The sequence below is a fragment of the Engystomops pustulosus genome, chromosome 3 (genome assembly GCF_040894005.1).
Source record: "Engystomops pustulosus chromosome 3, aEngPut4.maternal, whole genome shotgun sequence".
Taxonomy (NCBI): Eukaryota; Metazoa; Chordata; class Amphibia; order Anura; family Leptodactylidae; genus Engystomops; species Engystomops pustulosus.
The window spans coordinates 215,158,800-215,186,140 of record NC_092413.1 but is presented as its reverse complement, the minus strand read 5'-3'; the positions used below and the strand labels follow the sequence as shown (position 1 = coordinate 215,186,140).

At 44.0% G+C, this 27,341-nt stretch overlaps 1 protein-coding gene across 1 annotated transcript; it reads right to left on the bottom strand.

The window, feature by feature from the left end:
* Window positions 1–1,320: 1,320 nt before the first annotated feature.
* LOC140122673 (cytochrome P450 2K1-like) lies at window positions 1,321–25,019 on the bottom strand. The gene is made up of 9 exons (XM_072143780.1): window positions 24,768–25,019; window positions 15,297–15,459; window positions 14,065–14,214; window positions 12,244–12,404; window positions 10,848–11,021; window positions 9,889–10,030; window positions 7,222–7,406; window positions 5,762–5,903; window positions 1,321–4,907 (listed from the first exon to the last, which is right to left on the bottom strand). Exons 1-9 carry the CDS (start codon window positions 24,951–24,953, stop codon window positions 4,726–4,728), a joined length of 1,485 nt encoding a protein of 494 aa, XP_071999881.1. The 5' UTR covers window positions 24,954–25,019; the 3' UTR covers window positions 1,321–4,725.
* Between the last annotated feature and the right edge of the window lie 2,322 nt (window positions 25,020–27,341).

Here is a 27,341-nt window from a genome sequence, read left to right as displayed (position 1 = left end):
CTGCACTTCAATGGTCCTGTGTTCACTGTTTTCACTGTTTTTATTCTATTCTTCACTTTGCAGATGTGCACGCACATCTCCGAACCGGAAGACACACGCGAACACCTGCAATGTGAAGAATAGAACAGTGAACACAGGACCATTTAAGTGCAGAACACATTGAAATAACACTATTCTTCACATTCCAGATGTTCGTGCACATCTCATAACTTAGCGGAAGACACGCGCGCACACCTGCAAAGTGAAGAATAGTGTTATTTCAATGTGTTCTTACAAGGAAAACATCTGTAAACATCTGTAATGTGTTATTCTGCACTGTTCTTTTTATGTTTTCTTTCAGTGAAAAAATGCTTGAGTCTCCCATTGACTTCAATGGGGTTCGTTATTCGATACGAGCACTCGAGCATCGGGAAATGTTCGTATCGAATAACGAGCACCCGAGCATTTTAGTGCTCGCTCATCTCTAGTTGGGGATGACATTTTGCCTTACTGTCTGATGGCCGTGGAGCTCTCTGCACTCTAGCCCTGCCCCCTGCAGTCCAGGACTGAGCTCACTCACTGATGCACACTGATACACAGACACTTACTTCCTGACGGCCACAGAGTACGGAGTGTAAAGCTACAGACAGATAAGTTCTTTATCTGGGGAGGGGGAGGAAGGCACAGCAGATGTAGTATGTTGTGGAATAACAGAGATATAGGAGAGCGTCATAGTGTGTAATAGGCATTTCATGGATCTCATCATCTCTGATCTGTCTCATCTCTCTTTCTATGTGTCAGATACTAGTGAATGTTCAGAAGCTAAATGAAAGTGTATATAAACCTGTAACCTGATAACGTAACCACATTGTCAGCTCATAGAACTAGATGGATCATAATGGAGCAAACTTTCGTCAGACTTTCCGACATCTTTGGGTTTTACATGGCTGTGACAGGTATTTGCACTGGGATGGTGTCACACTCAATCAGATTTTGCGACGGAAATTGGAGGGCGTGCCATCGGACGATCCGACTGATGTGGACTGAGCGCGGGATTTAATATTCAAATTGTGTTGCAAGACAATGCACTTACATGCACCAGGAAGAAGAAGGTAAACTCCGGCGGAACTGAGCGGGAAAGCGACACATGCGGGATATCGGGCGCACGATCTTAGTGAATCATGGCACAGTGCATTCTTGTCAGACAATACACTTCGACAGACAGGTAAGTAATGTGCTCCAATATGTCTGCTCACACTCTGGAATATTACACCGACCATCACTGACCATCACTGAGTGATAGGAGCTAAAACAGCTATAAAAATGAGTCAAATCGTAAAGTAAAGGGTTTAAAATGATCTTTATTGTGTTAACATCACTAGAGGATTGAAATTTGAGAATTTTCTTTAATTGGAAAACCCCTTTAAGCATAGCATAAATAGGATATTATTAAAATAGGCTTATCAGTTATAAAATGAAATACATAATAGTCCATCGTATACATATTTTTTTATAGTGCAAAACACATAATGGCTCATATCAATCATAAATAGTGCAAACTGCTTCATGAATCTGACGCTCCCTGCACTGCTCTGGTAGAGTGCACCAACTTTTTTTGGGTGCACCTTTAACTTAGGGCATGCAACACAATTCTGTTGGACACTGCATGATAAACGTGTTGAAAACACACAAATGTGTGGCGGACACTTCTTAAATACATGTGCAAACAGTGTTCTTTTCACTGGCGCAAACACTTTAATAAATTTGAGCCATGTGTTATTGTATCTGCACCAAAAAATCCCGGGATTTTACATTTTTTGGCGCAGAATAGTTGCGGATCATTTAAAATGAGTTTGCACCAGAAAGAACAAATGTTTCCGACTATCCCGACTCCTCCAGGTTTTATTGGCGCTTGTGGGTGTGGACTAACTTTTCCACATTATCTGTCACATTTATGTGTATTTTGTCAGCGTTTTTTGGCGCAAAATTTGGCGCACAATAGACCAGGGAAAAAATTGGTCAGAGAGTAAAATTGAGTTGAGGTCCATGTAAGATTTTGGTGCACATCTTATTGATGTCGGCATTTTTATGGTGCGCGACTCATTATTACCATCTACCCATTAATTACTAACAGCCGTGCGCCACTTTAATTGGGCTGTGCTTTCCAGAGACTGATCTCCAATGCCGATAGTCGTTCTTGCGCCAGAAATAGTAAGACTCCCCCCATTGTGTTTCCCAAATGGAGACAGCTGTACATTTTTACTTTTTACCTCCAACCCCTGTAGAACCTGTCTTTCAGCTTCTTCTATGTGTGTGCAGTAAAAAAAAAATGTTGTTTGCCGAAAACTGTAGCTAGTGTACTCTGCCCTCACTTGTGACCTCTAATGAATAGTGCAGCAGCCAGTTTAAAGGAAATTTAAAGGAGAGTTGGACATCACTAGTCTCTATCTGTAACAGATTCATCATTGTGATGATGAGTCCGTCGCAGGTTATTACTGTTGAATTCCACATACAGACCTTCTTCTAGCTGGTGTCAAACTGTGAGCTACAATGTGGTTCACCCTCCTTTATTTTTGCTGCATATATACTATTTTACTCCCAATCACACCCCCTTCTCTGCCGACCTTGCCCCTTTTCAGATCGTCGCTTTCCTTTGTCAGACAAGTCATAAAAGAGGGGAAAAACTGGTCTAAGCCTTCATGAATGTGTCTGAAGGTGGTTTATCATTCCATAAGTCTGGTCAAAGTGGCTTTATGCATTGGCCTATTGGGGCACATATACTAAGGGTCCGCACGGCGCATTTTTGTCGGGTTTCCCGACTATTTCGGATTTGCGCCGCATTTAAGTGGTGTTTTTGGCGCACGCGATCGGATTTTGGCTTGCACGTGACACAAATCGGGGGGCGTGGCCAACGGACAACCCAACTGATTCGGACTAAGCGCCGGATTTAGGTTCGCCACCACTGGTCTAGACACATAAACCTTTGCCATATCATAGAGATGACTGTGGAAGTGGTGAAATCCCTCTACCTCCACAACACTCTGCAGGAGACTCCTGTAAGCATAAAGCTGCAGAACCACAAGTCTCTTCTGCTGGCTAAATAAAAAGCAACAGCTCAGTTTTCCCAGTTGCTTCAAGAAATAAAAAAAAGAAAAACATTAACATATTTTAGGACAACTCATTTTCTGTAGGTGAGTATAATAGAATAAAAAACCTCACCGGACTAAGGTCCTCTGTTGCCAATACTTCATGTTGGCATCATTTTACCTCTTGTTTGGGCCTGGTGACCACTTTAGCCAAACACGGTGACCTCAGCACACATAAAATTTCACTGCCAGTAAGGTTGTGAATCGGAGCATTACAGAGCTTTGGTTATCATGTTGTAATATTGGGGTTCATTTACTAAGGGTCCGAACGCCGAACTTTCGTTGGGTTTCCCGAATATTTCCGTTTTGCACCGAATTGCCCCGGGATTTTGGCACACACGATCGGAATGTGGCGCATCGGCGCCGGCTTGCACGTGAAAAGAAATCGGGGGGCGGGCCGTCAGACAACCCGGTGGATTCGGACAAACACAGAATTTTCAAAAAGGATTTGTGCCACAAGATCAAGCACTCACATGCACCAGGAAGAAGCAGGTGAACTCGGCGGACACATGCAGCAGCGACACATGCAGGAACTCAGACGCACGATGTTAGTGAATCGCGTCGGACCCGAATCCTCGTCGGACAACATACCACGGAATCGCGACGGGACCCGGTAAGTAAATCTGCCCCATTGGGGGTCATTTACTAAGGGCCCGATTCACGTTTTTCCGACGTGTTACCCGAATATTTCCGATTTGCGCCGATTGTACCTGAATTGCCCCTGGATTTTGGCACACGCGATCGGATTGTGGCGCATTGGCGCCGGCATGCGCGCAACGGAAATTGGGGGCATGGCCGAACGAAAACCCGATGTATTCGGAAAAACCGTCGCATTTAAAAAACGAAAATGTGTCGCTTGGGACGAGCTTACCTTCACTTGGTCCAGCTTGGTGTATTGAAGTGCGTTCAGATGCTTTTCAGCGCAGCGGAGGAACTACCATCATAAATCCCGTCCGGACCCGAATCCAGCGCAGAGAACGCAGTAAATCTGCCCCATTGTGTTAAAGGAAACCAACCACATCAATTTAGTGGTTTTAACCCAAGCATACTTACATGCAGGTTTGTGCCCCCTTAAACAGGATCCGTTCTTTATTTAGCTGGTATACTTATTTTTTTGTGAAAATGAACTTTTACAGATAATCAAATGAGCCTCAGGAGCTCCTATGTATGTCACAGAATCCCTTTCTGGTTCTATCGTCTGCTTATTATTCCCAATTTCTTCTCTGTTTATTTCCGTCTTTTCCCTCCCTTCCTCTGTCAAAGATCAAGTGACAGTATCTTTTTCACAAACAATAAGCCACTAATAGCTAAATGAAGAAGGGAACCTGTTTGAGAAGGCACACACCAGCAATTAGGTATGCTTAGGTTAAAAACGTTAAATCCATTTGGTTGATTTACTTTACATTTTTTTATTTAATCAAAATAATTCACAGAAATAAACAATTTTAACAAATTTAACTCAAACTAAATGAAAAACCACAGATCAGAATCTAGGATTAATGACATTCTATCACAACTTAACATTGTAATATTTTTATCTTCTGGCATATCATATTTTTATTGGAGATATTATGTAGCGGGTATAGTGTAATTAATTATTTCAATTACGGGGCACAGCACAAATCATATGAGGTCTCGGTGCATTTGTAAGTCCACCGGCAGGTGAGAAATCAAATTCAGTTTCCCTTGGTGGGAAATGGAAGGAAAAATTCTGTAGAAGGGTTGTAAAAAATATGAAAAGCTCCATTCTTGCAAGTGTTTCCCCGGCACAAGCTCTACGACCTAAAATGGAAAATAAAAAAAGCTGGAGTAAAAATAATGTATTGATAAATTCCAATAAGAATCAAAACTCTTAAGAAGCAGGATAACTATTTTAGGCAGTGGTGCATGTTTTGGTAGAGGACACAGGTGTCAGTCTGGAGTTCCTTGCGCCATTGGAGCAAACGGCCCAATATCAATATTGTTAAGGGTTTATTATGAGACCCCTAACCAGCAGTGACATACCAGTACAGACAGATAATTTAATTCACTCCTATTTACTAGGCCAAAAATCGCCACGTGATTCTTTAATCTAAATTCTGTGGAATAGGAAATGTATATTTATGCAGACAAGGAGGCTCCAATGACCATGTGACTGCAATGTCTAAGAACAGCTTTATGGATCTATTAAACTCGTACAACAAAGCGACTCTGTTGGATCAGGGAACTGACCTCTTTTGTGCCTTGGTGTGTAACATCATGCCGAGAATCTTGCTGGTCATATTATCTTAGAGAGAATATTATGTACCGTATGTACTCTAGTATAAGCCGACCCAAGTATAAGCCGAAGGCCCCTAATTTTACCAAAAAACCTGGTAAAACCTATATTTTTTTTAGTCGAGTATAAGCTGAGTTTGGGTTTTCAGCACATTTTTTTGTGCTTAAACTAGTATTATACTAATACGCATATAACCAAAATGACCAAATGGTGGGATAAGAGAGGACCAGTCTGACCCTTTATAATGGTTTGCCAACATTCTACTGGAAGTTAGGGACACTATGTTGCATTATTATATCAGAAAATGGGACAACCACATAATTGTATTACGTTGAATATTGCACATTACCAAATGCCATAGTGTGTAGGTTATACTTACCTGCAGAGAATGGCATGAAGGCTTCTTTCTTTTGAAAATCTCCTTTGAAGTCAAGAAAATGCGAAGGATAAAATTCATCAGGTTTCTCAAACTGTGTCTTGTCTCTCAACACTGAGGTCAGTAATGGGATTATATAGGTGCCCTGTGGTAAAAAATAAAATATATTTTATAATATTGTAAAAAGCTTTTTGGTCCCAACAAAGAAGACAGCTGTATATGTTGAATATAGTTTACAGTATATAATGATCAAATATTGAGAGGGCCATAGTCTATTATTGGTATAATGTGAGGATACAGTGTGGTCAGTTGTGGTAAGAGGAGTATATGTGATATATACCGTGGGGCACAGTGTAGACAGTTGCAGTGTTAGTGGATATATAATATAAGTGAAGACCCAGAAGGGTTGGTTGTGGTGTAAGAGCTATATTAGATATATGAAGGGGCACAACATGGAGAGTTGTGTTATACAAGAAGTACAGTGTGGTCAGTGGTGAGGACTATATATTATTTAGAAGCATAGTTTTGCTATTCAGGGACACTATACATAAGGGACTGTAGTATCAACCCCCCTCCTTCTGTACAATGACCTCTATATAGATAAAACTGACCAATCATTACATCACCACTGACAATAGATGATGTCACAGCTTATCTCCTCCCCCTCCCTGTACAATGACCTCTATATAGATAACACTGACCAATCATTACATCACTACTGACAATAGATGATGTCACAGCTTATCTCCTCCCCCTCCCTGTACAATGACCTCTATATAGATAACACTGACCCATCATTACATCACTACTGACAATAGATGATGTCACAGCTTATCTCCTCCCCCCTCCCTGTACAATGACCTCTCTATAGATAACACTGACCCATCATTACATCACTACTGACAATAGATGATGTCACAGCTTATCTCCTCCCCCCTCCCTGTACAATGACCTCTCTATAGATAACACTGACCCACCATTACATCACTACTGACAATAGATGATGTCACAGCTCATCTACTCCTCCTCCCTGTACAATGACCTCTATATAGATAACACTGGCCCATCATTACATCACTACTGACAATAGATGATGTCACAGCTTATCTCCTCCTCCTCCCTGTACAATGACCTCTATATAGATAATACTGACCCATCAGTACATCACTACTGACAATAGATGATGTCACAGCTTATCTCCTCCTCCCTGTACAATGACCTCTATATAGAGAACACTGACCCATCATTACATCACTAGTGACAATAGATGATGTCACAGCTTATCTCTCCTCCTTCCTGTACAACGACCTCTATATAGATAACACTGACCCATCATTACATCATTACTGACAATAGATGATGTCACAGCCTCTCTCACCTTGTAAGTAACCGAATTAACATCAGTGTACTGATGTTATCTACACTATGAGCAAATATCTGCACAGTTTCACCATTTTACTTACTTTTGGAATAAAATATCCTTTGAAGGTGACATCTTTGGTTGTTTCATGACCTAAATTAAGAGGGATAATGTCGGCGAACCTCTGGATCTCATGTATGACGGCATTTGTGTAAGGCATTTGTACTCGGTGGCTGTACATGGGCTGCGCTGATCCAATGACTCTTGAAATCTCTTCCTGGACCTTTTCTAAATAAAATTTTAAAAACTTCAGCATTAATGTGAGTATCTTGGTAATTCACTGTACAAGATTTCTTTCTTAATAGACCCATCTAATATACATAAGCCGCCTTTTTAAGTTACGATTTTACTGCTAGTATAAAAAAGGGGGGTATTATGGAGAAAAAGGCATGCACCAAACATTAAAGGGGACCTACCACCACAAATCTTCCTATAAAGGTAGATTGGGTGGTAGGTGGATGAATGGGATGTGAGGATAGCCCTTTTAAGGGCTAATACTTACGTCCCCGCACTTTTTTAGTAACTTTTATCAAACTTTTATGCTAATTTTATTATGCGGCTACTCCTACTCACCATCTTCGGCGTGGTCACTGCTCCGAAGCCGGGGCTGCACAGGCGCGGGCCTGCTGTTCTGCGCATGCGCAGACTGCAGGATCGTCGGAAGAGGGTGCACAGCTACGAGCAACTGCATGCCGAAAATGGTGAGTAGCAGGAGAAAAGAGGCTACCGGGGCGTGGAGTAGCCGCCTTGTGTAACCTCAGATGCGGCTACTCCACGCCCCAGTAGCCGCTTAATAAAATTAGCATAAAAGTTTGATAAAAGTTAGTAAAAAAGTGCGGGGACGTGTGGATTAGCCCTTAAAAGGGCTATCCTCACGTCCCATTGATCCACCTACCACCCGATCTACCTTTATAGGTAGATTTGTGGTGGTAGGTTCCCTTTAAATACATTGGAGGAAATTCATTAATGTATCTCAGGCCTGGACTTTGCAGAGCTGGTCACCGCTAGTTTGCACCAGATTCATCATTGTGATAAAGAATCTGGACTGTCAAGTCCTACTTTTAGAACTGCTTTTAGCTGGTGAACCATTTTTTGATGCACTGACATATAGCCACACCCATTTTTTTCAAACCAAAAAGTTGTCCAAAAGCCTTCATAAATGTGTCGGAAGGCATTGTAGACTTTTTTTTAGACTAAAGATTTTTTTGTGTCCATGTTATCTATATAGAGGAAGGAAATCCTATTTGAAAGAAAAATTAACCATAAGAAGTAATGTAACTACCAGCAAAGTTGCTCGAGTAGGACAGGACACTGAAAATGTAAAGCTGTTACACTAAGAAAACAAACATTGCCAAAAACAGAAATATAGTGAGCACACGTTACTAAAAAATATACGTTTATTAATTATGCTTAAAAATAGAACATCACACAAATATGGGTGGTTACATGGCAAAGCCAAAAAGGTGCTGGGCAGCAAACATATATAATGGACATTAGGCAAAGTAGTACAAAATATCATAAAGTGCATAGTGCAGAGCCTAAAATGCAATACATCCTAAGCAAATCAAAGAGGGTAATTACAGAGCAAGGAGACAAATCACAGTGGGGGTCATTTACTAAGGGCCCGATTCGCGTTTTTCCGACGTGTTACCCGAATATTTCCGATTTGCACCGATTTCCCCTGAATTGCCCTGGGATTTTGGCGCACGCGATCGGATTGTGGCGCATCGGCGCCGGCATGCACGCAACGGGAAATCGGGGGGCGTGGCCGGACGAAAACCCGACGGATTCGGAAAAACCGCTGCATTTAAAAAAAAATTGTCGCTCGGGACGTGCTTACCTTCACTTGGTCCGGCTCGGTGATTTCCAGTGCGTTCCGATGCTTTTCAGCGCCACCTGGTGGACGTCGGAGGAACTACCTTGATGAATCCCGGCTGGACCCGAATGCACCGCAGAGAACACGCCGCTGGATCGCGAATGGACCGGGTAAGTAAATCTGCCCCAGTATATACCATAAAGATAGGACATAATGAGGCGCATGGAGGGAGAGCTGCCCAGCACCTCCCAGACACGTGTTTCGCCCACAGAGGACTTTGTCAAGGGGTGGTACTGTAGCGAACGCAAGGGGATTAAATCATGGAAGCCGAACAATGAAACAAAAGATACACACCTTCGCCAGCTGATACGGACAGGAGGTGGAGGGAAGACGTAAGGCGCATGGTCCGTGGCTTGTGCGACCGCGCGGAAGGGGGGCGGGGCATACACATCACCCGGGGCAATCACATGATCCGGACGATGCAATGAACCGCTGCCCAGGCTGATCAAACACTCTTGTGAGCAGCCAGTCAAAACAGTCATTCCATCCATAAAAAAGGGCAATGATTAATATACATTCCACCAGCCAACAAAACATTTGATAACGTATTAATATATTGGGGCACATTTAATTACAGGGTCACCCGATTTCACAGAAAGTGCATTGTCCGTCTATAATGCACCGTGCCGTGCACCGTGCCACCTGATTTGTGTCACATGGTAGCCAGGGCAGCTGCACCAAAAAAAGGGATGCATGCGACACAATAACAGCGCAGACACTTCTAAAATACCTGTGCAAGCCGTTTTAGCTTCGAAAACGCTTCACAGTCCGACAAAAGTGCAGCGCGCAACCCTTAGTAAATTAGCCCCAATGTGATTACTCTCATATTTGTACCTTGGATACTTGGATATTTTATCATAAAAAGGAGTCCCCAGTTCAGAGTGGTGGATGTTGTCTCCATTCCAGCTGAAAATAAGTTTCTTACAAGTTTTGTTAGATTCTCATGGTGGAAATATGAATGGGAATTTTCTGCTTCCTGAAAATGAAATCAATAAAAGGGAATGCATTATAAAAATCTCAGCAGTTTTAAATCAATTCTGCACCAGATGCAGTAGTCTCCTTTCTGGTTCAGTTAACTTATTGAGATGTGTAAAGTGCTTATCCTATCAGCATTGGAACCAGGATTCTGACATCACATAAAGGGCCTGGGTATCAATCCTCACTGCTAGTTCTAGTTTGCACTTGACAAAGCTTTCGTGTATTCTGTCTGCTTATTTCTTGTATATTCTAAACCCTTGGTTTCTCTTTCTGATTATCCCTCTTGTCTATGGATTTGGTACTTCATTGTTCTCTAGGTTCTGACCCAGCACTGATGATTTTTCTTAGTTTGTTTGTCCTCACTTTGTGATTTTTTTTGACATTTGGCAATGTACTTCACTTTTGCTTTATTCTGCTTACTTCAGAGTTATCAAGTGAAACCTAGTACAAGACAGATTTTGTTATGTACAAATTTTCAAAGTAGAAATTTGGGTGCAAAATCCTTCTACTCCTCTCATGGTGGGAGTTTCCCATAAAGTTATATAGTCATCTGTGCTTGGAGCATTTGTCCACTAATCTGTGGTAGAGGCTTGGGTAAAATTACACTCGAGAAATTTGGGTGCCAAAATCCTTGCCAAAATCTGTGTGTAAACATACTCTTAAGCTCCAGCCTGTGCTGTGATCAGTCCCAGAATAAATGTTCTCAGACTAAAAAAGAATAAAACTAAATTTACGGCTTCGACAGATGTAGATTAGAAACTTTCTAAAAACATGACAATAAAGTCATTGATACAAAACATAAAGTCTTACTCTACCTCTTTTTGACGGACAAGAAAGACGTCAATTAAGCTTCGTTGATCATTTTCATCCAAGTTCTTCAGATGTTCCACAAAGGTTCTATTTATAAAATCGTAGAGTTCTGCAATATTTTTTATGATTGTTTTGTGACTACCCGGAAACAACTCAAGGAACGGGAATATGTTATAAAGCTGGAAAAATATTTAAAAGGAATTATGAATCTCCAATTCAAGGAAAGAAGAGAAAACATTATACTAGACTTGTTTTTATATTAGTTTTTTTTTTATTAAAAAACTTTACATCTTGTGTTCTGTGTGGCCCAATGTTGGCCCCATTTCACAGAACAGGGTTGTGATGAACTTTCTTGCCCATCTAGACTATGGAACATGGACTAAGCATTATTCTTCACTGCCCCGTGACTCCTTATTTCATTTGTATATGACCTAAAATAAAAAATATTTGTCCGGGATGGGGCTGCTTAAAAAAATAATGCCGGTGTCCCGTGGAGTTTTACAGGGGCACACCACCCATCCCCATATCCTAACACTGTATCATGCGCTGCAATATAGGGCAGGTGAGCGTGACCGGCCACCTTGGCAAAAACTGAACTCCATGCAACTTCCTTGCCTCTGTAAACAAACAGGGTCACAGCCGTGGGACACCGTTTGGGACCGCAGCGGTAAGTGAATGTCTATGAACCAGTGTGGCTAGCTCTGTGTACCACTGCCTAATCTGTGTGCGCTATATAAATAAAGGAATTTTTTTTAAGCAGCCTCCTCCCAGCCACATACATTTTGTTTTTAGGGATCGGGCAACTCCTTTAAAAATCTAGTTTTCTAGTATTGTGATAACGACGTTGGGGCACATTCACTTGCCTGGTCCAGTCCCGATCCCGCGGCGCGTTGTCCGACGAGGATTCGGGTCTGCCGGCATTCACTAAGATCGTGCGCCCGATATCCAGCAGGTGATGCTGCTGTGCCGAGGTCCGCCGGAGTTCACCTTCTTCTTCCTGGTGCATGTAAGTGCTTGATCTTGCGACACAAATCGCTTTTTAAATTCCACGTTTTTCTGAATCCGTCGGGTTGTCTGACGGCAACACCCCCTGATTTCTGTTGCATGAAAGCCAGTGCCGATGCGCCACAATCCGCTCGTGTGCGCCAAAATCCCGGGGCAATTCGGCGCAAATCAGAAATATTCGGGAAACCCAACAAAAGTGCGCCGTTCGGAACCTAAGTAAATGTGCCCCATTATCTTGGAACCTTTATCCTGTCCTATCTATTAATTTTTCCCTTGTTGACAACTTTTAATGAGTATATCAAGACACATCTGAGAATCCCTCTAATTCATTGTTAATTATCCTCAATGTTTTTGCCAGTAAATACTGTATACAAAACATTTTGTCTGTGACATTACCGCAACCATTGGACTCCCCAAAAGTCTAATATTCTCATTTGTCAGGCTTAGCAGTCTCTTAAATTGAGGGTCACCGTAGTTCATTCGCTTCCCAAGTAAAATTGCCACAATTATATTTGCCACCGCAGCATTCATGATCATGGTGGTTTCAAATGGCTTCCCTAAGGAGAGAGAGAACAAAAATGAGTAAAATATTTTTTTATAATTCTGGTATGGAGAGCTGGTAAGCAGGGCGGGCTGAAACATCCTTGGTCTAGCGAATTTATCATAACTGGCACTAGCATTCTGGTACACTTTTCTAATGGAATCTTATGTTAAATAAGACCTGGTGGAGCTTTCATCTGGGTGCACGTGCCATGGGCGGACATGCGAGGCTGGCGTTAAGCTTTAATATGCACATTTTTATTCATTGTTTCATTTTATACCAATAAATTCCAACTTTCAAGGCGTACTACGAGATTCTCGTGTATGTTTCTTCCAGTGGTCCACTGTGGTGAATGGTGGAAACGGAGGAGGAATAATTGCAGCCATTGGGGGCTGAATGGTGAACTATTCTAGTCGGAGGATCCTTGAGTTTATGCTATCAAGTGAGAGAAGAGCAACACTAAAGGAGGAGAGTTTGTGTAACATCCCATTGAAGGAGAGTGGAGTAGTTGCAACATTTGGAGCTCCGGTCAGATAAGAAAACATTTTTATCTTCTATATATTTTAACTGTGGGACTATATTTCTGGATCAGTCCTGGACTGTTTGAGGTTCCTTAAGAGTGAAGAGTGCAACACGGTACTATAGAAACTTTACTATTCTGGCATAAACAAACTTCTACTAGTTCAATGCCACACAAAGCCAGATTCATGACTTGCGACTTGTAGAAATTAAAATCCCAGACACAAGTAGACTATAAGAGCATCTAATAAAGGGCCAAAGCCACCTTAATGAATCTGATGGGCAGCAAAGCTCCAAAGACAGACCTAGAACTGTCCCATGGAGCCTAATGATAAATCTCCCTCAATAGGGCTGTAAGGAGACTCCACTTTTTCAGAGACACAGCAACCTGGAACAAGATTGCTGGAAACCCATTTCCCAACAGTGATACATCCCAAAGCAGTGCAGCAGTAGCTACCAAATGTTTGAACGACCATGGCCACCAATGCAGCATGAGGAGCCGGGCAACTTCTAAAAATGACCTAATGGAAATCTACCATTGGATATGGCTCCCACCTACTATGTATCCATGCTGTACTTCTTACATGAGGTACCACAGGTGTGTGTGCTGTGTTTTTTTTTATCTTGTGTTGCATTCATTGTTGCATTTGCCATGAATTTTCATTCCGTCTGGCTTTTATTTGTAGGTGTCAGCATGTAGCACGGGTGACCCCTAGAGCTCATCATAACTGCTACATGTTACATCTTCCCTTCCTATACTTATAGCCCTTTACTTTCAAATATTAATGCATAATGTGGAGGACAGGGTGATAATCCATCTCTCTGTGTCCTCCTGAAAATCATCTGATATTAAGTATACAGTCAGGGAGGCAGAAATGTCATCTTTTACTCTATAACTGTATTACTGGAACCGGTGTAACCATCATGAGTAGCTGTGAGACCAAGAGAGTTGATTTTCCCTATAGAGACTCTGTGTGGTATGTTCTATACAGTTTTCTCATAAGAAAGTTCCTCATGAGACAACAGTAGGATTAGCCTCTTGGCTCACACAACCATATTTTTTCAATTCTTCCCAATCTCTTTAAGTTCTGTACTTGGTTGTCCTGGTTTTCAGCATCTAGGAAGGATAGTTGTAAGGTCAGTTCTCCATGTCTTACCTTTAAAAGATGCAAAATGATTATTTAGGTGCACACATTCTTCAATAATTTTCTCTTCTATGGTGCTCTTCCCCATGCCGAAATCCCGGAGTGTAGTTATTGTAAATCTTCTCATTATCTTCCAATTTTCCCCTTTTGAAGAAACAACTCCTAAAAAAATGTACATTTTTAAAAAAAATTAATTTTAGGTGTACAGAAGAGAAATATTCTTATTCTGAGACTTAAAGGGAACCTACTATTAGGAATCTGCCGTTTTAGATCTGATGGTAGGTTCCTCTTTTTGTGCTCTGCCCTAAACAGTTTTTCTTTAATCCTCTGCTGATATAAAAGTTATCTAACAAATATGCAAATTATCAGCAGAAGCTACTGGGACTTGGAGTAGCCTAACTGGGCTGTGGAAGCAAAGGCTACTCCATGTACCCCCAGCTACCCCAGTAGCTTCTGCTGTCCGATCTCCTGGTGCATCCTCGGTGTCTGATGTAAGAAGACACCAGGGACCAGAATCTAAGTGTCACCCGGTCTTCACCGGAGCCCGCCGCAAAGCAGGATGGTCCTGCTGCAGCGTGGTACCACCAGGTCGTTCAATAGACGCGACTTGTCCACGGTGGCAGCCAAGGTCGAGGTACAGGATCACTAGGCAGTTTTGTGGTCAGAAACAGGCAGACGGTCAAGGAAGGCGGCAATGATGCGAGGTCAGGCACGGAGCAAGAGGTCAGGGCTGGCAGCGAAGGAGCAGAATCAGGAACACGTCCGGGGTCACAACGGAAGGTCAACACTTGGGAAGGAAACAGTGTGAAAAGCTTCCACATAGGCATGAAGCACTAAGATCCGGCGAGGAATGCTGGGAGACTCCGGTCTTTATAGGAACCCGGGAAGTGGGTAGCGCCAATCAGCAGCACGCTGGCCCTCTAAATCTGCGAGTGCCGGCGCGTGGAGAGGTGGCACGGGGTGTGCCTGCGATCCGTGACGTAGATCGCAGGGGCACCCGTGACACTGGGACAACCTATCTACTGGGGGGCATGTGCATATTGTACGGCTCTTACGGAATAACATTTTAAAATATGTGGCGTTCATGGCTCTCCCAGCCAAAAATGTTCCTGACCCCTGCCATATAGCATGGAATTGGATGTAAATATCTGATTAGAACCACAGGTTTGGACTGTGGTTTGTAGTCTAATGATTGTACTCCATATGTACTTCATACTCCACAACAATAAACTCTCAGGACTCACCCTTTTCATTGTCCATTTTCTTGAATATTTTTAGTATTCCTCTTTCTCCAAACTCCTCAGCGTTGTTCACCAGAGCTTCTTTCACTGCCTCGTATCCGGCTATGACCACCATTTTTTTCATTCCCATCCGGACGCTGAACACCGGTCCGTATTTCTTTGAAAGCTTAAAGTCAATATCAAAAAATACATCTAGTAAAAGATGAGTTCATAGACTTATCCTACAATGTCTCCCTGATAGTATTCATTGGTCCTATTAATAGGAGGTGTCCCTAGTGATGATTGGACATAGAGTGCGTTGAGCACAGCCCTGGGACTAGAGAAATGGTAACACTCGTTACAGAAGCACATTCCCGAATTTTTAGAAAAAGGTGATATAGAATTGTTACTTCATGGAGATTACAAGTATTTCCAAGAACAGACCGGTCAGTAACGATGTTCTGTACTGCATCTGATTGGAGCTACTATAGGGGGGTCATACTCTGCCGAGCCTCTGTGTCGATTTAGTGTTGATTAGAAAGTGGGTATTTTTTTCATCTCCTTAAAATTTCATATTAACATGGTATAACACTGGAGTTTTGAAAGGAACCCTAGGAGAGTTACAGGTTTGAGGGTCACGACAGAGGGAAGAGTCAAAAGATGGAAATAGCATCCCCCAATAAACCGAGCAGCGGATCGCAAAAGACGCAAAAGTCACTAGGAAAAAGGTGATACAAGCCACCCCTCCCGTGCACTAGAAATACAAGAAAGCAGGATAACATAGCCTATAGGTAATCACTATGCACCAAATACAATGCATCTTGCCAAATTGTTAAAATGTTCATCGTGGAATGTTTTCTATGTCTGTTCTGTTTTGAAAACCAAATAAAAAGATGTTTAAAAAAAAAAAAAAAAAAAAAATCATATTTAGGCACACCCTTCTTTTAATTTTAATATTGTTGAGTATACCAACCCAATTTTCCTTCTCTAGGTCATGGGGTACAGTGGTGTTGTCTTGTTGTTTTGAGCTTGATAGGGATCAACGCCTGGGGCTCCACACCGGGGACCCAGTAGATGACCCTACACTTGGGTTTATCAGACTATTTACTACACCCCAAGGGATGCTCCTCTACATTGGAGACCCCATGTTTTATTGATTCCACCGCAATCCCTCTGAAGAACCTACAGCAGGAAGAAACGCGTCAGGGAAGGGGAATGCAGGGTGTTTTTTTCTAAACTAGGGCAAGTTATTGGGACTGCCCTTGTCAGGACGGGAGCTAATCACACCTGGGGACAGGGACAGTTGTAGCCTTGTTACAGTTTGTGACGTTTTTGGTTCCAACATATACAGGTATGTCCTTTACCATCTTAATGCTCCCGTCAATACACGTACTTTGGAAACAGCACAGCTGACCACTGGACACAACTACAGACCATTACCAGTTGTGGTAAGAACCATCTTTTATTTCCTCTTTGCAAGGTATTTATTGGATGGTATGGTGCATGGCACCGTGATTTACATGTACGTGGTATCCCCATTGTTTGATCCACAACCGTTGGGGGTTGTGGTGATCAGTATAGTCGCCTAGGTCGGCGTCTATAGTACGGATTGTTGTTGTTGTTTTTAGAATTCACAACCTGTGACCTTTGTATATTTTAAGGTATATCTAATAAAAATATAAGTTTTAGTTCACAGCCATGCTGATAAATTTTGAATATTGAGTGAACCAGAGGCAAAAAACGTCCTTGATTTTGGGCCATAATAATACATGCTTTGTGTTTTGTTTTGAGCTTGCCTATGAAAATGTATTTACGTGGTATTCTCCATGTATGGAGACTTCTTCTGGTGCTGCTTTTTATGTATTGAGCTTGGTTCTGGTGATAATTGTATGTACTCAGAATGCTTCTAGTGCTGAATTCACTAATTTATTAAAAGAGTTTTATTCTGGTGTCAGATGTATGAACAAAGCTTGGTTCTTATGTTGTATTTATGTTTGTTTATTTTGTTAAATTTTTGTACTAAGCTTGGTTTCAATTCTGTATTTATGTATATCTGGGGTTCGGTTCTGATGCTGTTTTTGTAAAATATATATATATATATATATATATATATATATATTGTGGGAGATTTGGCCCAGTAGAGACCGTGGTAGCGGGCACAGAGGTCAGGGCTGTGTGTGCTCTCCCGCCTCCACTCAGAGAGACAACGCTCTCAGCTCTGCTCAGCAGCTTTATGCAGACTGATTAGGCTGCTCCCACCACCTGTGTCCAAGGTGCTGGACAACACAACCTCAGCACTCAGGCCTTGCATAGTAGGAAAAGCCAGGGGAAACATACCGCCCATCCACAGTTAACCCCTTCAGTGTCTCACATACCCTCCCCCTCTGTTTGACCCTGTGGGGGTGAACACTTTTGGCCATCAGACATTGGGTACGAGACAATGCATCTGCATTCCCATGCAGCTTTCCTGCTCGATGTCCTACTGTGAACTTGAAATTTTGTAACATTAGGAACCACCTTGTGACCCTGGCGTTCCTCTCTTTAGCCTGACTCATCCAGGTGAAGGGAGAGTGATCAGTTACTAGCGTAAACTGTCGCCCTATCAAGTAATACCTCAGGGATTCCAGAGCCCATTTGATCGCCAAGCACTCCCTCTCAACTATACTATAGTTCTTCTCAGGAGGTGTGAGCTTGCGGCTCAAGAATGTCATGGGATGTTCCTCACCCTCCACTACTTGGGACAGGACAGCCCCTAATCCCAAGTCAGAAGCGTCAGTCTGTACAATAAAGGTTTTGGTGAAGTTAGGGGTGATCAGTACCGGTCCCTCACACAAAACTGTCTTCAGTCGCTGAGAACCATCAGGCTTGGGAATCAACACAATAGGACTCGACCAGTCACTTTTAGACTCCTCGATAACCCCCAGGTCTAACATCTGCCTGACTTCTTCGGATATGGCCTTCCGGAGTGCTTCAGGGACCCGGTAGGGTTTTTGGTTTACCCGGATGTGGGGTTCGGTTATGATGTCATGCTTGATGACTGAAGTTCGACCCAGTAACTTAGAGAACACATCAACGTTTCGGAGCACAAACTCCTTCGCTTCCTGAATCTGGGCCCTGGAGAGGGACTCCGAGACCCTTACTTCAGGCACCTTGGCATCGGGTACACCTACCTCCGGTGTCACCTTCTTGGGGACAGACGCTTTTTCTACTCCCATGGCTATCAGGGACTCTCTTTCCCTCCATGGCTTTAGGAGGTTCACTTGGTATATCTGTTCGGATTTCCTCCTCCCCGACTGATATACCTTGTAGTTAACCTCCCCCACCTTCTCCATGCCCTCATATGGACCTTGCCATTTCGCCAAGAACTTACTCTCAATGGTGGGCACCAGAACTAACACCTGGGTTAAAGGACCTGAGTCTGGCTGATCTATTGTAGACCCTACACTGGGCCTCTTGTGCCCTTGTCATGTGCTCCTGTACAAGGGGCATTACTGCCGCTATGCGGTCCTGCATAAGGGAGACGTTTTCAATAACACTACGGTGGGGGGTCCTTTTCTGTTCCCAGGTCTCCTTAGCTACATCCAAAAGCCCACATGGGGAACGGCCATATAATAGCTCAAAGGGTGAGAAACCTATGGAGGACTTGGGAACTTCACATATGGCAAACATCAGATAAGGCAATAAACAATCCCAGTCCTTCCCATCTTTGCTGACCACCCTCTTTAGCATCCCCTTCAAGGTCTTGTTAAACCTCTCGACCAGGCCATCTGTCTGAGGATGATATACAGAGGTGCAGAGCTGTTTAACCTGCAATAATTTACACATCTCCTTCATTACTCTAGACATGAATGGGGTACCCTGGTCAGTCAAGATTTCCTTGGGGAGGTCTGTGCGGGAGAATACCTGGAACAGCTCCCTAGCAATATTTTTGGAGTAGGTGTTCCTTAACGGAATTGCCACTGGATACCGCGTAGCGTAGTCCAGGATAACCAGGATGTACTGGTGCCCCCTTGTGGATTTGACTATGGGGCCAACCAAATCCATTGCAATCCGTTCAAACGGCACCTCTATGATTGGTAACGGGACCAGAGGACTCCTGAAGTGGGACACCGGGGCAGTAAGTTGACACTCAGGGCAGGAGCTACAATACCATTTTACCTCCTCCCACACCCCGGGCCAAAAAAATCTCTGCAGGATCCTCTCTCAGGTCTTCTCAGCACCTAAGTGCCCTCCCAGCACATGTTTATGTGCCAAATCTAGCCCCAGCCTACGGTGAGATTGGGGTACTACAAGTTGCTTAACCTCCTCACCCCGTATCTGGTCAACCCTGTACAACAGTTCCCCAACAATCACCATTCGGGGGTATATTTTGTCAGCCCCTGGTATTTGGATTACCCCATTTATCACTTTAACAATCTCCCGTGCTTTAAATAAGGTAGGGTCCTGTAGCTGTGCAGCCCCAAAATTTACACGGGAAATCTCCAGGTCCGGCATGTCGGGCACCTCCTCGTGACCCTCTACCTCACCAGCTAGGACCTCTAGGCGAGAGAATTCATCACCTGGGGTCACCCCTACTGCTAGTTTGGGTACATTGGCCTCAAAGGGTTCAGGGGCTAAGGCCAGACCTATCTGATGTCCATTATCTGTAATAGCACCTGAGGTGGGTCTTCTTCTCCAGAGGTCCCAAAACACTGGTAAGTCTCTGCCGATAATAGCCTAATGAAACAGGGTCCTCGACACCCCCACTTCATGGGTAATTGTACCACAAGGTGTATGTAGGTAGATGACGGAAGTGGGATATTCGAGAGTGTCCCCATGTATACATAACACTCCCACTTTACGCCCACTGTATAGTCCAGGATCAACCAAAGTTCCCCGCACCAGGGTGACCAGACTCCCTGAGTCTAGCAAGGCTTCCACCGTGTGACCCCCGATTGTGACCATACACACTTGGGGTTCTGCATCCATGACCGACTCGGCTGCCAGAACCGGCCGGGCAAACAGGGACATTTGCCGGGTCTGGTTGCAGTCCATTGGCTCCACTGACAGGGGACAGTTGGCAGCAATATGGCCCATTTCATGGCATCGCCAGCACTGGATACGGCTATGACCTCTGTCATGAGCCTCATTGGGTTTCTGTGTATCCGAGTCCCCCAATGAACCCTCTCCCAACCTCACCTGTTTCCCCTTTTCTGCAGTAGCAGTCTTACCAGATGGTTTAGTGGCCTTGTCACTGGCACTGCTTCGTGTGGGAGAGGGAAGTAGAAGATCCTCTGTAGCCTGATATCTCTCTACTGGGGACATGAGTTCCTCAGCATTTGTGGGACCGGCCTGTCCAACCCATTGCTGGAGCCGAGAGGGCAGAGAACGGGTGAACTTGTCAAGAACCACTCTCTCGACCATCTGTGCTGGGGTGCAGTCCTCTGGTTGTAGCCACTTCCGGACTAGATGGATCAGGTCATGCATTTGGGAGCGCGGTGGTAGTATGTGAGTATGCTCACTGGTGGACCCGGCTGGAACGAACTTGTATGGTGACCCCAAGACGAGCCAGAATCTCTGCCTTTAGCTGGGGGTACTCACGGGCTTCTGTTTCACTCAGGTCATAGTAGGCCTTCTGCGATTCGCCTGTCAGGAACGGTGCCAGGACATCTGCCCACTGCTCAGCTGGTAACTCCTCTCGCTCAGCTACTCGCTCGAACACAGTGAGATACACCTCCACGTCGTCGGTCGCCGTCATCTTTTGTAAGGCCTTCTGCACTGCAGCCCGTGCGGAAAGCTGGAAAACCGAGTACCCTTGCAAACCAGTATGGGACCCCTCAGTAGGCATCGCTTGCAGTGCTGCCATAATGCCAGAAAAATTTTCCATCATCAGCTGGAACATGGCTCGGGACTCTTCCTGCTGCTGGCGGGACCTCTCCTCCTGCTGCTGGAACATGGCTTGCTGCAGCTGTCGATTAGCCTGGGACTCTTCCTGCTGCTGGCGGGACCTCTCCTCCTGCTGCTGGAGCATGGCTTGCTGCTGGCAGGACCTCTCCTCCTGCTGCTGGAGCATGGCTTGCTGCAGCTGTCGATTAGCCTGGGACTCTTCCTGCTGCTGGCGGGGCCTCTCCTCCTGCTGCTGGAGCATGGCTTGCTGCAGCTGCCGAATAGACTGGGACTCTTCCTTCTGCTGGCGGGACCGCTCCTCCTGTTGCTGGAACATGGCTTGATGCTGGCGGGACCTCTCCTCCTGCTGCTGGAGCATGGCTTGCTGCAGCTGTCGATTAGCCTGGGACTCTTCCTGCTGCTGGCGGGACCTCTCCTCCTGCTGCTGGAGCATGGCTTGCTGCAGCTGCCGATTAGCCTGGGACTCTTCCTGCTGCTGGCGGGGCCTCTCCTCCTATTGCTGGAGCATGGCTTGCTGCTGGCGGAACCTCTCCTCCTGCGGCTGGAGCATCGCTTGCTGCAGCTGCCAATTAGCCTGGGACTCTTCCTGCTGCTGGCGGGACCTCTCCTCCTGCTGCTGGAGCATGGCCTGCTGCTGCTGCCGATTAGCTCTGGCCTCCTCTTGAAGGTATTTAATAAAGTCCTCCATCTTGTCTGTACCCTGCAATTTGCCTGCTGCTTTCACCCAGGCCATGCAATGTTGCAGGATGTAGCGAGCCTTTTCAGGTGTGTGTCTTTTGAACTGCCTGCATCCGAAGCACCATATGTGGGAGATTTGGCCCAGTAGAGACCATGGTAGCGGGGTGCTGTGATGCAGTTAAAGACAGTGACACCAAAGTACAGTCCAAAACAGGTCTTGTCTGCGTTTATTGCAGCAGCAGGAACAAAATAAAACAGCCTTTACATTCAGGCGTCAAAACAAACAATATCCTACCCGTCTGGGCGCTAACTATACAGAGATTCTCTAACTCACCACTAACAAAAAGACTTTGCTGCTCCAGGCACAGAGGTTAGGGCTGTGTGCTCTCCAGTCTCCACTCAGAGAGACAACACTCTCAGCTCTGCTCAGCAGCTTTATGCAGACTGATTAGGCTGCTCCCACCACCTGTGTCCAAGGTGCTGGACAACACAACCTCAGCACTAAGGCCTTGCATAGTAGGAAAACCCAGGGGAAACATACCGCCCATCCACAGTTAACCCCTTCAGTGTCTCACAATATATATATATATATATATATATATATATATATATATGAATGGAGCTTGGTTCTGGTGCTGTATTTATAACATTTATGCATACAGGTTTACAGGACTTAAAGGAAACCTAACATCACACATCTACCTTATACAATACATCAGCTGGTAGGTTGATCTTGAAATTCCACTCGCAATAGTAGATCTGTGATGCTAGGTTTTCTTTAAAGACACCATACTTATAGACGACCCCTAGTTACAGATGGACCCCTCTATCCACTGTGACCTCTGGTAAAGCTCTTTGTATGCTTTACTTTAGTCCCAGCTGTAATGATCATCTGTGAGTTGTCTTTATTAAAGTTTTATTGACAATTCTGTTCCCCTGACAGCACAAAATTGCAATGACAAGAAGGTTACAGATAAATGGTTAAATACAACCTGTCATCCGTAAAAAAACATTGCTGGTATTGCTTCTTATTATAGAAGTGGGCATGCTGCCTGCCAATAGGACACTTTGTACAATCTGCTCAGCTCCTCCTGCTCTATAACATGCTGCCTGCCAATAGGACACTATGTACAATCTGCTCAGCTCCTCCTGCTCTATAACATGCTGCCTGCAGATAGGACACTATGTATAATCTGCTCAGCTCCTCCTGCTCTATAACATGCTGCCTGCAGATAGGACACTATGTACAATCTGCTCAGCTCCTCCTGCTCTATAACATGCTGCCTGCAGATAGGACACTATGTAGAATCTGCTCAGCTTCTCCTGCTCTATAACATGCTGCCTGCAGATAGGACACTATGTACAATCTGCTCAGCTCCTCCTGCTCTATAACATGCTGCCTGCAGATAGGACACTATGTACAATCGACTCAGCTCCTCCTGCTCTGTAACATGCTGCCTGCAGATAGGACACTATTTATTAGCTGCCCAGCGCAGTTCAGAATTTAGATTACTGTCCTAGGAAAGCCGTCGTCGCATACACAGAGCACCAGACTCCATGGAGCCCTAGTGCAGCTGGGAGTTAAAACTTCTACTGATCTCACATTGATGTAAACATCCTGTCCTTAAAGGGCACCTACCACCCCGATTCTACCTATAAAGGTAGAAGGGGTGGTAGGTGGATGAATGGGACGTGAGGATAGCCCTTTTTGGGCTAATCCTCACGTCCCGGCTATCTTTTTATAAAGTTTATTGCGGGCATATGCAAATTTATTTATGCGGCTACTGGGGTGTGGAGTAGCCGGACATGAGGCTACTAGTCACGGCTACTCCACGCCCCAGTAGCCACATTACTCCGCCTACCATTTAATCTTCAGCGCGCAGCTCCTCATAGCTGCGCGCCCTCGTCTGAGTCCCCTGCGTTCTGCGCATGCATAGAACCCAGGCCTTTGGCTGCGCAGCCGCGGCTCCGGGGCCGGAGCTACTGCGCATGCGCAGTAGGCCGCAGATGCCGGGGGACTCGGACGAGGGCCAAAGATTAAATGGTAGGCGGAGTAATGTGGCTACTGGGGCGTGGAGTAGCCGCGACTAGTAGCCTCATGTCCGGCTACTCCACGCCCCAGTAGCCGCATAAATAAATTAGCATATGCCCGCAATAAACTTTATAAAAAGATAGCCGGGACGTGAGGATTAGCCCAAAAAGGGCTATCCTCACGTCCCATTCATCCACCTACCACCCCTTCTACCTTTATAGGTAGAATCGGGGTGGTAGGTTCCCTTTAACTAATCTGGGTGAAAAAACAGCACAAAATAAAACTAAAACAACTGATGAGAATAAACTGAGCACACTATGATGGATATCTCATGCATCTCATGTATCTCATGTATCTCATGCATCTCATGTATCTCATGTATCTCATGTATCTCATGCATCTCATGTATGTCATGTATCTCATGTATCTCATGTATCACATGTATCTCATGTATCTCATGTATCTCATGTATCTCATGTATCACATGTATCTCATGTATCTCTTATATGTCATGCATCTCATGTATCGCATGTATCTCATGTATGTCATGCATCTCATGTATCTCATGTATCTCATGTATCTCATGTATCTCATGCATCTCATGTATCTCATGCATCTCATGTATCTCATGTATCTCATGTATGTCATGCATCTCATGTATCGCATGTATCTCATGTATCTCATGTATGTCATGTATCTCATGTATCTCATGTATCTCATGTATCTCATGTATCTCATGTATCTCATGTATGTCATGCATCTCATGTATGTCATGCATCTCATGTATCTCATGTATCTCATGTATCTCATGTATCTCATGTATCTCATGTATCTCTTGTATCTCTTGTATCTCTTGTATCTCATGTATCGCATGTATCTCATGTATGAGGTTTTCTTACCTGCAGATAAGTGAGTTGAGGTCTTTTGAAATCCATAATATGCAAATTCCCAATCAGCGGCCAAGATCTGGGTCCGGGAGGATAATTTCTTATGTGATTTTCATTCCAACTTTTTAGAACATTCAGGATCAATAAAAATGTTAAAAACAACACGAAATAAGAAGCTAAAGACAAGTCCAGATCCATGGCTGTGCCTGCAGGAGTCTGACAGCCGCGGAGACGTGCAGGTTATGTTACCCTCAGCTCCACCTTTGTATCACACTGCGGGTACACAAATATTGGAAAAATACCAACTGGGGAATTATTAAGAGGAGTCATGTGTCACACAGAGATACAGATAGTCACAGGATCAGAGCAGTGCAGGTGCCTAAGAAACAGCCCTTCATTGTCCACATTTCAGGGATAATTTAGGAATCACACAGTGATGTCACAGTACAGGGATAATACACACAGTGATGTCACAGTACAGAGATAATACACACAGTGATGTCACAGTACAGGTATAATACACACAGTGATGTCACAGTATAGGGATAATACACACAGTGATGTCACAGTACAGGGATAATACACACAGTGATGTCACAGTACAGGGATAATACACACAGTGATGTCACAGTACAGGGATAATACACACAGTGATGTCACAGTACAGGGATAATACACACAGCGATGTCACAGTACAGGGATAATACACACAGTGATGTCACAGTACAGAGATAATACACACAGTGATGTCACAGTACAGAGATAATACACACAGTGATGTCACAGTACAGGGATAATACACACAGTGATGTCACAGTACAGAGATAATACACAGAGTGATGCCACAGTACAGGGATAATACACACAGTGATGTCAGAGTACAGGGATAATACACACAGTGATGTCACAGTACAGGGATAATACACACAGTGATGTCACAGTACAGGGATATTACACACAGTGATGTCACAGTACAGGGATAATACACACAGTGATGTCACAGTACAGAGGTAATACACAGAGTAATGTCACAGTACAGGGATAATACACACAGTGATGTCACAGTAATGGGATAATACACACAGTGATGTCACAGTACAGAGATAATACACACAGTGATATCACAGTACAGGGATAATACACACAGTGATGTCACAGTACAGGGATAATACACACAGTCATGTCACAGTACAGAGGTAATACACAGAGTAATGTCACAGTACAGGGATAATACACACAGTGATGTCACAGTAATGGGATAATACACACAGTGATGTCACAGTACAGAGATAATACACACAGTGATATCACAGTACAGGGATAATACACACAGTGATGTCACAGTACAGAGGTAATACACAAAGTAATGTCACAGTACAGGGATAATACACACAGTGATGTCACAGTAATGGGATAATACACACAGTGATGTCACAGTACAGAGATAATACACACAGTGATATCACAGTACAGGGATAATACACACAGTGATGTCACAGTAATGGGATAATACACACAGTGATGTCACAGTACAGAGATAATACACACAGTGATGTCACAGTACAGGGATAATACACACAGTAATGTCAGAGTACAGGGATATTACACACAGTGATGTCACAGTACAGGGATAATACACACAGTGATGTCACAGTACAGAGATAATACACACAGTGATGTCACAGTACAGAGATAATACACACAGTGATATCACAGTACAGGGATAATACACACAGTGATGTCACAGTACAGAGATAATACACAGAGTGATGCCACAGTACAGGGATAATACACACAGTGATGTCAGAGTACAGGGATAATACACACAGTGATGTCACAGTACAGAGATAATACACACAGTGATGTCACAGTACAGGGATATTACACACAGTGATGTCACAGTACAGGGAAAATACACACAGTGATGTCACAGTACAGAGGTAATACACAGAGTAATGTCACAGTACAGGGATAATACACACAGTGATGTCACAGTAATGGGATAATACACACAGTGATGTCACAGTACAGAGATAAAACACACAGTGATATCACAGTACAGGGATAATACACACAGTGATGTCACAGTACAGGGATAATACACACAGTGATGTCACATTACAGGGATAATACACACAGTGATGTCACAGAACAGGGATAATACACACAGTGCTGTCATAGTACAGAATAATACACACAGTGATGTCACAGTACAGGGATAATACACAGTGATGTCACAGTACCGAGATAATACACACAGTGATGTCACAGTACAGGGATAATACACATAGTGATGTCACAGTACAGGGATAATACACACAGTGATGTCACAGTACAGAGATAATACACACAGTGATACCACAATACAGGGATAATACACACAGTGATGTCACAGTATAGGGATAATATACATAGTGATGTCACAGTACAGGTATAATACACACAGTGATGTCACAGTACAGGGATAATACACACAGTGATGTCACAGTACAGAGATAATACACACAGTAATGTCACAGTACAGGGATAATACACACAGTGATGTCACAGTACAGGTATAATACACACAGTGATGTCACAGTACAG